The sequence below is a fragment of the Equus caballus genome, chromosome 22 (assembly GCF_041296265.1).
Source record: "Equus caballus isolate H_3958 breed thoroughbred chromosome 22, TB-T2T, whole genome shotgun sequence".
NCBI lineage: Eukaryota > Metazoa > Chordata > Mammalia > Perissodactyla > Equidae > Equus > Equus caballus.
In genome coordinates, this window is record NC_091705.1 from 39335111 (window position 1) to 39348767 (window position 13657).

Below are 13657 nucleotides of genomic sequence, written 5' to 3' on the forward strand. Positions count from 1 at the left end.
CTCGTATCCACAGCGTTGACCCCTGTATCCCAAGGCAAGGTACCCAGTGGGGTGCTGGATCAAGACTCATTTAAATCATGCCTGCATTCCCAGATCCGGCCACATGGTGGCAGCATATGCTCAGGCAAATCTCACCAGCCAGCGCCCCCCCAGGACTCCAAAATTCCGGATCCCAGGATACCGGGGCCTGGCAGCCCTCAGAGATCGAATCTTGGCCCCATTTGGCAGACGGAGAAAGTCAGGCCTCAAAGAAGAGGCGAGGTGGGGGAAAATCTCAGACATTGGAATTGGGATTTGGCTTTTCAGTCCGACTCTCTTACCGGTTCTCTGTGACCCTGGGGGAAGTCCTATCCCTCTCTGGGCCTGTTTCCCATCTGCCTGCGTTGGGTGTTTTTCATCACTTGCTGCGGTCAGTCAGGCCCTTTGTGGGGCTAAGGGGAGGTGTGATTCACTTCCATGTGTCCGGCGGGCCAGCGGAGGGGGGACCGCCGGTCCAGAACCCCGAGAGAAGGGCAGAGCGTCCCCCTCTTTTTACACGTCAAGGCCTGCGGTCTAGGGGGACCCGAGCGCCACAGCCAGGAGGGCAGAGAGCAGAGCAGAACTCCAGCCCCTGCACCCCCCGACCCGATCCACCAGGGGCGCCTGCACCGCCCACTTCGGACGGCTCCCCATCAGCCCGATTTCTCCACCCGCTGGCTGATTTCGAGGCCCCTCGGCAAAGCGTGCCCCCAAGAGCGGCCGTGGGACGGGCAGCCGCCTGGGTCTCCGCCCGAGGTCGGGCCGAGGGGCGGCCGCGGGGACGGGAGGGTGAACGCGGGGCCGAGGGGGGCGCGCCCCGGGGAGGGCGCCGGTGCCCCCAGCCCCCTCTGGCTCCTGCCCGCCGCGCGCCACGTGGGCCCCGCCCGCGCCTTCCGCTTTGAAAAGAGAAGCTGGGAAGTTGAATTTTGGTGTGAAGCCTCCTGATTTTTAAATATTGGCAATAAATTCAGTAAAAAAAAAAAACAAAGCGGAACACCCCGGGGTCGCACTGCGCCGCCCGTGGGTTGGATCTGGCTGCTGGCTGCGGATGGAGACCGGCGCGCCCAGGTGCCCGCGGCCGCCCACGCGGGACGGTCACGGGGGAGGTCGTCGTGGTGGCGGTAGGAGGGCCCGGCGTCTGCGCCCCGCCGCCTGCAGGGCCACTGGCCACAGGCCTCGGCGGCCGTCGTCCCCTCCCGGGCGAACGCGGAGCGCCGGCGGGGCGGCAGGCCCGGCCTGTTGAGCAAGGAGCCCTGGAAAAACAAGGCTGACGTCACCGCGCACCTGCCTGCGGGGCACCCGGGGTGGCACCGGGTGGCAACCGCCACGATTTCACCGCCAGGCTGATGGGGGGAGCAGAGGCGCAGGGTCCGGCGGGCGAGCCCCACCCGAGCCGCCAGCAGGGCGAGATGGCCTGATGGGGCAGAGTCTGGTCCCTGGGGCTGGTCCCCAGGCGCTGGGCTGCCCCTTGACTCGCTGTGTGACCCCCGGACCACCCTTCTCTGGGCTCCAGTGTTTCCACTCAGAAAACGGGGTTCATGTCGCCACACCTGCTATGATTTATTGCAAACCCAACGGGGAAGGTCAGGCAAGACTTCAATCTTCTCACCCCTTTACTGTGACCCTAAGCAGGCACACACAGCCCTGCTGGGCCTCAGTTTCCTCATTTGTCAAGTGGAGATAATAATAGGACCTGCTTCCTACAAATTATCAGGAGGAGTCAATGAGTTAATACATGCAAAGAGCTTAAAATGTGGTTCAGAGAGGGTGGAAGATTGGCTTGAGGACACACAGCAAATTCTCCAATAAGCTTCAGACTCCCCAGGTCTCACTGCATCTCCCCAGAATCCTGAGAGGTGAGGGGGTGCTGAGGCTCAGAGAGGGCAGCCATCTTGCCTGAAGTCACACAGCCCAGCTAATGGGGGAACCTTGCCTTCTCCTCAGCCTTCTCATTTCATTGAGCACCATCTGTATGCCAGGCACGAGGAGAACAGCAGTGAACAAAAATGACAAAAATCCCTGCCTGGTGGGTCTGCCATGGGGAGGGGGCAACAGAGACAGAAAGCAAGATGAGTAAATGAGATAATTTCAATTGTAATGGGAATGTGAAGGGAATAAAGCAGGAGGATGTGAAAGGAGTGACTGAGGCCTGGGACTTCCAATGGAGAAGTCAGGGGGCCTTCTTGGAGGAGGTAACCTTTGGGCTGAGCCCAAAGGAGGTTCTGCCTTGGGCAGAGCTGGGGGAACAGTGTTCTCAGTCCAGAGGGAACAGCAAATGCCTCATTCACTGGTAAATGTTAGGCATGCCCAGCCCGGGAGCTCCAGCGTTCGAGGGCCCGTCCTCACGGAGCGAGCAGTCTGCGGGGAGACCCAGGTCACAAGACAACCAGGAGGATGGGAGCTGGAGACGCGGGCTGGGAAGGAAGCTCACCAGCAGGTGGGGCAGGGAGCGCCTCCGGGAGGCGGGGGCCCTCCAGCTCAGCCCTGAGTGTCCCACTTTGCAGCTTGGAAGGCCTGGCTGGGTGGCCCTGGGGCCTCGGATCCCTCCCTGGCCCAGAGGCTGCTGGGAAGGCGCAGAGAGCCAGCAGGCCAGGACGGTTCCATCCCGTCCCTCCCTGCCCCCCACCCCCAAGGGCGCTCGGAGCGGTCATTTCTCCAGCTCTCCGGGGCGGAGGTCACCCCAGCTCAGCAGATAACACCGAAGGTTGAGCAATGCCCGCCTGCCCACCAGGGCCAGGGCTGGGGTCAGTGGGTCAGGGGTCAGCCCCAGGCAGGCTGGGAGCTCCTGCCTGGGCGGCCTGGGCCAGGAGTGGTGGGAGCGGGGCCCCAAGGAGCTGCCCAAATGGCCCAGGAATGGTGCCCGGGAGTGCAAGGGGAGGCTTGAAGCCACCCAGCGGGGAGAGCCTAGGTTCAAATCCAGGGTGGGCCATCGCCCACCTTCCCGTCGGTGACACCGCGCCAGTGATAGCACCCTCCCGGCAGGGTGGAAAGTGAGCCCTGGGTCCAGGCCCACCCGCGGCCGCAGGGAGGCGGTAAAAATGGGCAAGGCCCCCGCTCTCCTGCGCCAGCCTCACAAACAGGTGTTTTGGCCTCGGGTTGGCGAATAGGTCTTAGGGCGTCCAGACGAGTGCTTTTCTTTTGAGATTAATGGGCGACACGAGGCCATGTGACCTCGGGTGTGCTATGCCCCCTCTGAGCCTCTCTGTACCCTCTGGGGGGCCCTTCTTTCTGACGTGCCTCCCAGAGTGGACTTAAAACTTCAGCCTCATGTGTGGGTCTGCGGTGCAGACAGCAACGCAACTGCTAACAGTAACGCCGCCTTCATGGACCGAAGCTCAGAGAAGCGGAGTGACTCGCCCACGGTCACACAGGGTGGCAGAGCGGAGCACCCCGGGCCCCCTTCCACCGTCCTGGCGCCCCAGGTCAGATCGGGGTGGGGCTGGAGAGGACCCAGGTGTGGCCTAAGGGGGCGGGCAGGTGCGGTGGGCGGGGCTAGGGGAGGGGCGCGGCCAACCCGGGCAGAGGCCCCCGCGCGTCCCTAACCTGCCCTCCCACCCCGTCTCGCACCGAGGGAAGTCGCCACAGGCGCGGAATGCCCTCCTTCCAGCAGCTGGGGACTGGGACAAGTTTAGGGGCGGGGCCGCGCCGGGGAGGGGCCGTGGAGATGGGTCACCCCCCGGGAGCCAGAGCTGGGGGTTGGGGTGTCCAGGATCCGGCGGCGGGGCGCCCCCTCCGTGGGGCGTCGGGGCTGGGCGCCGCCGATCCTGAAGCCACCGCCTCCTCCAGCAGAGGGCGGGCCGCGGCCGCGTTTAGGGTCGGAGAAGGCGACCGCAGCGCCCCCTCCCCGACTCCCCGCCCTTCCAGGACCGCCTCCAGCCCGGAGGGGGCGGTCCGGGGGCGGGGTCGCACCGCCCCTTCTCGCTCCCAGTCCCGGGGCCGCCGGGTGGGGGTGGGCCGGGGGCGTGAGGCCGCCCCCCGGGGCCGGGGGACTCCGGAGGGCGCGTCCCAGGTCTCAGGTCTGGCCGCCGCGCCCCGCCGCCCCTCCCCCGGGGGTCTCGGGCCGCCACGGCCGTGGCCTCCCCGTCCCGGCGGCGGCGGGAGGGACCGGGGCGTCAGCCAGGCGTGACGCAGCCGTTGCCATGGTCCGCCTTATAAATAACCGGGCTCGGGAGAAACTTTAGCGAGTCAGAGCCGCGCACGGGACCGGGAAGGGGACCCACTCGAGGGTCCAGCCGCCAGCCCCCGCACTGATAGCGGCCACCCCGGCAACAGCGGCGGCGGCAGCAGCAGAGACCCAGCGGCGACAGTCCGGAGCCGGGAGGCCGCGCCACCCGCGGGCCGGCCGGAGCGGGCAGCCCCAGGCCCCCTCCCCGGGCACCCGCGTTCATGCAACGCCTGGTGGCCTGGGACCCAGCATGTCTGCCCCTGCCGCCGCCGCCTGCCTTTAAATCCATGGAAGTGGCCAACTTCTACTACGAGGCGGACTGCTTGGCTGCTGCGTACGGCGGCAAGGCGGCCCCCGTGGCGCCCCCCGCGGCCAGACCCGGGCCGCGCCCCCCCGCCGGCGAGCTGGGTAGCATCGGCGACCACGAGCGCGCCATCGACTTCAGCCCGTACCTGGAGACGCTGGGCGCGCCGCAGGCCCCGGCGCCGGCCACGGCCACGGACACCTTCGAGGCGGCTCCGCCCGCGCCCGCCCCCGCGCCCGCCTCCTCCGGGCAGCACCACGACTTCCTCTCCGACCTCTTCTCCGACGACTACGGGGGCAAGAACTGCAAGAAGGCGGCCGAGTACGGCTACGTGAGCCTGGGCCGCCTGGGGGCCGCCAAGGGCGCGCTGCACCCCGGCTGCTTCGCGCCGCTGCACCCGCCGCCCCCGCCGCCGCCGCCGCCGCCGCCCGCCGAGCTCAAGGCGGAGCCGGGCTTCGAGCCCGCGGACTGCAAGCGGAAGGAGGAGGCCGGAGCACCGGGCGGCGGCGCCGCGGGCATGGCGGCGGGCTTTCCGTACGCGCTGCGCGCCTACCTCGGCTACCAGGCGGTGCCGAGCGGCAGCAGCGGGAGCCTGTCCACGTCCTCGTCGTCCAGCCCGCCCGGCACGCCGAGCCCCGCCGACGCCAAGGCGCCCCCGGCCGCCTGCTACGCGGGGGCGGCGCCCGCGCCCTCGCAGGTCAAGAGCAAGGCCAAGAAGACCGTGGACAAGCACAGCGACGAGTACAAGATCCGGCGCGAGCGCAACAACATCGCCGTGCGCAAGAGCCGCGACAAGGCCAAGATGCGCAACCTGGAGACGCAGCACAAGGTCCTGGAGCTCACGGCCGAGAACGAGCGGCTGCAGAAGAAGGTGGAGCAGCTGTCGCGCGAGCTCAGCACCCTGCGGAACTTGTTCAAGCAGCTGCCCGAGCCCCTGCTCGCCTCCTCCGGCCACTGCTAGCGCGGCCCCCGCGCGCGGCCCCTGCCGCCGGCCTCCGCGCTCCCGGGCTGCGCCCGCGCGCCCGCCCCGGCCCTGGTGGCGCCGGCAAACTTTGGCACTGGGCACTTGGCGGCGCGGGGAGCTCGTCGGTAATTTTAATATTTTATTATATATCTATCTATATTTTTGTCCGAACCAACCGCAGTGCAGATGGGGCGCCCGCCCGTGGTGTTATTTAAAGAAGAGACGTCCACGTCCGGACGGACGATAAACTCTCAGCCTCTCCCCCTGCCCCTCTCCGGGCGCCGGCGGGCGGGCCGGTTTCAAAGTTGATGCAATCGGTTTAAACATGGCTGAACGCGTGTGTACACGGGACTGACGCAACCCACGTGTAACTGTCAGCCGGGCCCTGAGCAATCGCTTAAAGATGTTCCTACGGGGTTGTTGCTGTTGTGTTGTTTTTATTGTTGTTGTTGTTTTTTTTTTTTTGGTCTTTTTTTTGTATTATAAAAAAATAATCTATTTCTATGAGAAAAGAGGCGTCTGTATATTTGGGAATCTTTTCCGTTTCAAGCATTAAGAACACTTTTAATAAACTTTTTTTTTTTTTGAGAATGGTTAAAAAGCCTTTTGGGGGCAGTAGTTGGCTTTTGATTTTTTTCTCTGTTTTGGATGGATATGGTTTTATTTTTGCTTTGCTGGGGTGCCGGGGGTTGTTGTGTGTGTGCGTGAGCTGCTGGTATTTTTGGCTTTTTTGGTGGGGGTGGGGCGGGGGTGTTACAGCTGGTTCTCCTCCTCTGCTACTCCCCCCAGGGTCTGTGCTTGGAGATGGGGGAGCCAGGATGGGGGAGGGGCGGAGGAGCGCTGGGTCAGGCTTACCCGGTGACTCAGCGCCCCTGGGTGCTGGGGAGGAGTGACTGGGAGCCCTGTTTGGGGAACGATCCGGGGTCTCTGGCTGGACCTGCGTGCTGGACTTGGGTTCAGGGGGCCCGGAAGGTCCGCGACCTCTGCACAGTGTGTGGGGACCAGTCAGGCAGGCCCGATTACGTAGGAGGAGGGGTACAGGTTTCCGTCCTGCCCAAGTTGAGGCAGATTCTTTTGGTAAGTGTAGTGGGGCGGGCTGTTTAAAAAGTGCATTGTGTGTGTGTATATGTGTATTTTAAGAGAGGAGCCTGGGTGTGTGGGCGAGCTTGTGTTTGTGTGTCCCTGGCTGGCGTGTGTGTCCCTGGCCCGTGGAGGAGGGAAGAGCTGGGCCAGGTGGAGGGAGGTGGAGGAACGGTACTCCCTTTCCTTAGGGTAGGACGGTTACCGCTTGTCCCCCCTGTCCAGATGTGGACACGAGGCCCAGCCTCACCGGCTTGCTCAGGGTGGCTGAGCTCAGATTTGAACCCGGGGCCACTGCCCCTGATTCCCTGTGACAGACACGGCTCCCGGTGAGGCTTTCCCCTCCCCGCCCCCCGGCGCTGCACCCCCACCGCCATTCCCGCCCTGGACGGCATTCCTGAGAGTTGAGGGTGCAGACGGAGGGGCTGGTGGATCCACGCACGGCGGCCGCGGTGCCTGGCACGCAGGAGGTGTTATATAAGCCTTTGCTCTTGTTATTTTTCGCTGGGAGTCGGTCCAGTACCAGCGACAGCACATCGGCTCAACCGCCCGTAGATTTACCTGAAGGGCCCAGGCTGGGGCCCGACCTGGGGAGCGAGGTGGCCGTGCCCTTCGGGGCGTGGGGAGGGCCACAGTTTAGGAAGGAGTCTCTCCAGTCCCCGCTCTCCTCTTTGTCGCCGAGAGTTGGCTCGTGGCTGCCGCTCACCCATTTTGGGGAGATCCCAAAGGAGGTGAGCCGGGAGCAGCTGGCCAAACAGCAACCCCCGTGCTCCCCTCCCCTGGTGCTGCCTCGGAGCCTGCCCCGAGTGCCACCCTCCACACACTCACATCCCGCTTGAATCTGCGTCAACACCTCGTGGAAGGTGTTACACCCACTTTACAAGCGTGGACTGAGCCCCCAGAAGCGGGATCAGGGTTTGGGGTAGTCTCTGGTCCGACTCCTGGGTCTCCGGGGAGAGCTTGGGGCCCGGAGTCCGGTTTGTAATCCGGCCCCTGCCCCCATCCTGGGCCCTGCCGGGGGGGCTCCATGCCCGGCCCCAAGTTCAGGCACCCCCAGCACCCGAGTTAAGTGACTTGCACACTGTGTCACAATTTGGATGCAACAGAAAGAGGATTTGCACCCAAGCCCGTGTGACTGTCCCTGAGGAAGGCTGGGGAAATGGTGACAGGTTGAGGGCTCTGGTGGCAGTCGGGGTGGCCTGCTGTGGGGGCACTGGGGACAGAGCTGTGCCCGAAGATGTGGGGAGACATCACTGGTGAGGGGACACCCAGCTCATGGGTCACTAGGCTGGGAGGGCTGACGGCTTTCAGGGAGCAGGGCCCAGACCGTTCAGAAGTTGGGAAACGAGAGTTAGAGGGGGCGAAGGGGCACCAGGGGGCCCAGGGGCCAGAGACAGCCTCGAGGAAGAGTGGCAATACTGGATGCAAGTGCAGTGTGTATCATGCACGAAGAAAGCCCCACTCCAAGGCCTTGGCCCAGATGGACCTGCTGGATCCTTCCGTTTTCCCCAGAAGGCTGGGGGTGTTAACCACAGACTCATTCAGCGGGGTGACCACTGAGGCTGGCCGGGAACCCCAAGCAGTGTGTGCTCGGGATGGGAGAGTTGACAAGACACATTCACACCGCATGATCTTATGCTGTGGCCCCATGGCCTGGTGATCTTACCAAAGAGAAAAGTGGTGTGAGAAACTGAAGCTGGAGACACTGCCGGGCGGCCAGCGCTGGGGGTCTCGCCAGGGTCATCGGCCCCTCAGCTCCAAGGCTTTCGTTATTGGCATTTTCCTGCCAAGCGAACAGGCTCACAGAGGGGGAAGTGACCTGTGTAAGGTTGCACAGCTAAGAATAGTGGAAATTTGGGTAAGAAAGAGAAGAGGGACTTCCCCATCGAAACCCCTGAAGCATATGTCGTCCTCCGCCAGAGTCCTGTCCGTACCTCCCTGGGACTGTTTGTCCTGGTGTCTGAGACATTTGTTTGTCTGGGCCAGGTATTTTTTTCATTTATTTGACAAGTATTTATTGAGCACCTGTTGTATGCCGGGCCCTATTCTGGGTGCTGGGGACATGTGGTGACCAAGATGGAGGTGACAATTTGTGGGGAGAGACAGACACTCAGGGTCCAGTAACTGGAACAAGATGATGATAGGTGGGGACAAGGGCTCTGAAGGAAGGGAAGTGGGGCAGGGAGGCGCCGGAAGGCAGGAGGGCCTCCTGGGAGGCGGCATCTGAGCAGGTGAGGTGTGAGGGCCGGGCGTCTGGTCATCCGGCCCTCGCTGTCCAGCAGCTGCTCTCGTGTGTGCTTTCTGTGTCTGTTATCCCTCAAATAACCCATGGCTCTGGGACCGCTTATCACTCTTTCCCTAGTTGGGGAAACTGAGGCAGAGAGAGACAAAGTCACTGGCCCCACAGCTGGCAAGCGACTAATGTAATGAATTTGCACCTTATGTCTGAACCTGAGAGGCTGCCTCCTGCCTCAGCCCGTGGCCCTGACATCTCATCTGCTCTGTTTTCCTGTCCTGCTCCCCGACCCCCACCTCAAAGCCTTTCTCAGCCTGGCTGACCTGCTGGGTGACTGCGGATGGAGACGCAGCAGCCCCGGGTTGCTGGTGGGCCCCCTCTCCTTGGGGTTTTCAGCCTGGTGTTGGCTGTGCCCACGAGCAGGGGTGGGAGGGGCCAGGGTGGGTGGGACTCAGGGGCCCCAGCTTGTCAGGGTCGGAGCCCCTCCTGGGTGTCCTCTGAGGCCAAGAGGTAGGAGTCCCATTTCACCGAGTGTGTCCTGAGGCTCCGAGAGGGATGCCCCCTGCCCAGGAAGTAGGCACGTTGGTACTGAATCTGTGTGTGTCTGAGCCCTGAGCCCTGAGCCCGCCACCTTCCTGCCCGCCAGCCACTGAGCTGTGGGGGACACACCGGTGAGGCTCGAGTTTGCACCCCCCGAGGGTAAGACCCCAGGGCAAGAGGAACGCTCCGAGCTTCGTCCGTTCCTTGCTGATGGCCGCCGGCAAGAGCTTGGCGTCTTTGGGCCTGGGCTGCCGTTCACCTAGTCAGGCGAGGGCCTCTTCTGGGCCCGCGATGGTCCCTGGCTCCTGGAGCTGATGTTCTGGGGCAGGAGACGCCGGCAAGCCGACTTCAGATTGCGATAAAGGCCTTCAGGAAAACAGAGTGGAGGCGGTGGTGTTGGGCGCTGGGGGGTGGTTCAGAGGGCATTCCAGGCACAAGGGGCAGCAGGTGCAAAGGCCCGGAGCTGGCAGGCTGAGCTCGCTGTGCTGGGGACGGGGTGAGGGGATCACACGGCTAGAGTGGAGGCGGCTGGGGCGCAGTGGGGAGAGGGGGACAGAGAGGTGGCAGGTCCTTCTGAGGGCCGTGGAGGCCAGGCTGAGGCTCCGAGAGGCCGCTTTGAGGATGAACTCCTGGGGAGCCCTTGACGAGTCTGTCGCTGGGGAGAAACAGGCCCCTCGGCGTTGGGAGGAGGCCAAGGGCAGTGGGTGAAGGGCACAGGGGGGCTGCCTGCCTGCGCCCAGGGGCCTTGTGGGTGAGGAGCCTCTGACCCAGGGCCCGGAGCCCTGGGAGCTGCTCTCCAGGCAGGAATGAGGGGAAAGATGCGCCAGGAGCGGGGCAGGGGCCCGAGCCAAGAGAGGGAGAGTGCGCTGGGAAGCCGCGATTGCAGGGGAGAGGGCACAGGAGGCAGCGGGCCAGGCTGCTGGGGTGGGGGCGGGGGAGGCGCCGGCCTCCCTATGGCCTCCAGGGCGGGGTGGGGGGCCCTGGGGGCAGGCAGGAGGCTGGGCCCTGGGAGGGGGTTTTCTCTCTATTTGCTTTCCCATGGGATGCTCGATTGTGGTGGGAGGGCTAATACTGACTGTGTGCTGGCGTGTCCTCAGTGTGTTGCACGGATTAACTCATTTAATCCTCACAACAACCTTATGCGGCAGGTACTATTACTATTCTATTTTATGAACAAGGAAACTGAGGCGCAGAGAGGTAAAGTGACTTGCCCACAGCCACACAGCAGGTGTTAACAGGGTTTATTTCTGGGTAGTGGCATTTTGCGTGCTTTTTATTTCCTTCCTGTACTCATGCTCTGCGTTGGCGAACCCTCCCTCTAATGCTGGGGGCAAGTGCTCTACTAAGAGACTACATTTCCCAGCTTCTGTTGTAGCCAGGGATGACCAATGAGATATAAATAGAAGTTATAGGTGAGGTTTCCAGGAAAACTCTTTAAAGGGGGCTGATTAAGCTATGAGGTACCTTCTCTTTTGCCTCCCTCCTCTGCAACACTCCCCCTGCCTCTTTCTACTTCCTTCCTGGAACTCAGATGTGATGGCTGGATCTTTGGGAACTATCTTGAACCATGAGGCAAACACTGAAGCATGGAAGGTGCATACTGAGGGTGGTGAAACCAGTAGATAAAGGCACTTGGCTTCTTCACGGTGGTGGAATAGCCACACCAGTCCTTGCCTTGCTTGCTCTGTGCCTTCTCTGGACTTGTTTACATGATAGAAAAATAAATCTCTGCTTATTGAGGCCTCTGTCATTTTGGCTTCCTGTTACTGGCAGCTGAATCTATTTCTAACTGATACATTTGCCAAAACGGAATCAACCTGTGTGAGCTGTTTTGTGACCTGCATTTCTTAGTGATGTCCCAGTGCTTCCTCGTCTGAGAACGTTCCACTGACACTACTGCACATGGTGCAGAACGAGGGGCTTGCTCTTTGCTTAGGAAGAATAATTGCCCTCAGATGTGGTGGAAGGACTTCTTTCAATTCATTTTAATTACAGAGGTCATGCCTGAAGATGTTCTGCCATGAAAATTTTCCGCCTGTCCTCAGGTTTCTCCCCTGAGACTCTGAAATCTCAGTGTGCATCAGGACAGGCTTGAACCAGGCCCTCGGAATGGACGGAATCTCTTCTGCTAACCCCAGTGAGATCAAATCCTGCTCCACGCCCTCCACATGTGACCCACGTAGCACCAGCGTGCTAGGACCACACACCCCACACCACCCCGGGTAACCTCACGCGGCCACCACCACCACCTGCTGCGCCCGGCCCCCCGCCTGCCAGGCCTGGGAGTCGCCTTTGCCAGCCTGCCTGGGGCCGGCCCAGCTGGGATCTCTGCACAGTGAGTCTGGAGGCTGGGAGCTTTTATTTTTATAGCTGTCACCAGATCCGTGCCTCCTGGGTCCCTGGTGTCCTGGTGGGGACGGAGGTGGCAGGAGGAGGAAGGCTCCTGGGAGAAGCAGGTGGATGGGGGTCCGTAGGCTGTGGAGGAGACAGAGCTGGGGCAGGAGTCTGGGCGACCTGGGCAGCTTACTCAAGCCAGGCCTCAGTCGTCACGTGCCTGATGGGGCCGGCCCCCAAACTCACCTCGCTCACCCCCCGGGGGCTGGTGAGGGACATATGGATAACGGGGCCCCTTTCCCTCCTGTGGTCGTGAAGCTCGGGCGCAGAGCATCAGCCGATCGTGCTTCCTGGTTCCCAGGATGGGCTGCCGTCAGTCCTTGCAAGGCCTGAATTGCATTTGGTTTATTTTCCCCCTTCATCTCGGCTCCCCACGTCCATTCCGCCCACTTTTCATAGCCCCCGCCCAGTGTGGTTGGTACCTGTCCTTGCACACGCATCTCGTTCTTCTAGGTCTTTTCTTCTTAGTGAAATATACACACACAGGAGAGCGCACACAGCAGAGGTCTCCAGCTCGGTGGCTTTGCCTCGTGTGGACCCATGCATGTGACCGGCATCCAGATCAAGAAACAAACCAATCAGCACCCCAGGAGCCCCTCATGCCCCTTCTAGCCAGCCCACCCCCCACCTAAGGGTAGTCGTCATTCTGATTTCTAACAGCACATGTTCATTTTGCCTGTTTCTGCACTTTGCATAATTGCAGTCACACTTGTTTTACGTAATATTGTGACTATAACATTCATCCAGGATGTTGTGCGTATCAGAGTTCGTTCCTTTTGTTGCTGAATAGAAGTCCACTGTGTGGACAGACCACAACGTTTACCCGTTTTTTTTTTACTGAGGGACATTTAGGTTGTTTCCAGCTTTTAGGTTTAGAATTGGGCTGTGATGAACATTCTAGAACACATGTCTTTTGGTGAACACACACACACATGTTTCAGTCGGGCACATACCCAGGAGGGCCTTGCTGAGTCATAGGAAATGCTGTGAGTATGTGTTTTCAATTCCAGTTAATGGTGTTCAATCCTGGATCTTATTCGATTTCTTACTTTTTTTCTGTTTTAAAGAAAACTTTGTGTCTCAGTCCGTTCAGGCTGCCGTGGGCTGGGAAGCTCATAAACAACAGAAGTTGCTGTCCCGCACTTCTGGGTGCCGAGACCTCCAGGATCAACTTGCCCGCAGACTTGCGTCTGGTGAGGGCCTGCCTCCTGCCTCACAGATGCTGTGTCCTCACTCGGCGGAAGGGCTGGGGGAGCTCTCGGGTCTCCTCTATCCGGGCGCTAATCCCGTGCACGAGGGCTCCACCCTCAGGAGCTAAGTGCTCCCCAAGCCTCGCCTCCTCATGCCCTCACACTGGTTCTTCCAAGGCATGAATTTTGGAGGACACAAACATTCAGTCTATAGCATTTTTTATTTTGAAAAAGATCTCAAATTTATAGAAAAGTTAAAAAAGCAGTACAAAGAACATTTCCCCCCTGAATTATTTGAGAATAAAATGCTGACCTCTTGCCTCATTGCCCCCTGATACTTTGATATACAGTTCCTACAAGCAAGGGCTGTCTACGCCCACAGTATAACCACGGAAATCAGGAAATTAACACGATCCGTTACCACTGCCTGCTCAGACCCATTCAGGCTTCAATTGCCCTAATGATGTGCAGTCAAAGGGTACAGGTCAGAACCACGTGTTGCATTTGGTTGCCATATCTCTTGAGTCTCCTTTAACCCGGAACAGCTCCTGTCTTCCGTGACGTTCATGACCTCGGCACTTTTGAGGGTGAGGGGCTGGCTATTCTGTAGTGTGTCCCTCACTTTGGGCTCGTCTGTTGTTTCCCAATGATTAGATTCAGGTGATGCATCTTGGCAGGTAAATCACAGAAGTGATGTGCTCTTCTCTTTGTCCCATCGTTGCTGGTGTTCACTTTTTTTTTCCTACAGATTTATTGAGATAGAATT

The 13657-nt window shown here is 60.8% G+C and overlaps 1 protein-coding gene across 1 annotated transcript; it reads left to right on the forward strand.

The window, feature by feature from the left end:
- The first annotated feature begins 4153 nt into the window (after positions 1-4153).
- CEBPB (CCAAT enhancer binding protein beta) lies at positions 4154-6052 on the forward strand. Its single transcript, XM_023626736.2, has one exon. The coding sequence runs from the start codon at positions 4405-4407 to the stop codon at positions 5446-5448; it is 1044 nt and encodes a 347-aa protein (XP_023482504.1). The 5' UTR covers positions 4154-4404; the 3' UTR covers positions 5449-6052.
- Positions 6053-13657: the final 7605 nt, after the last annotated feature.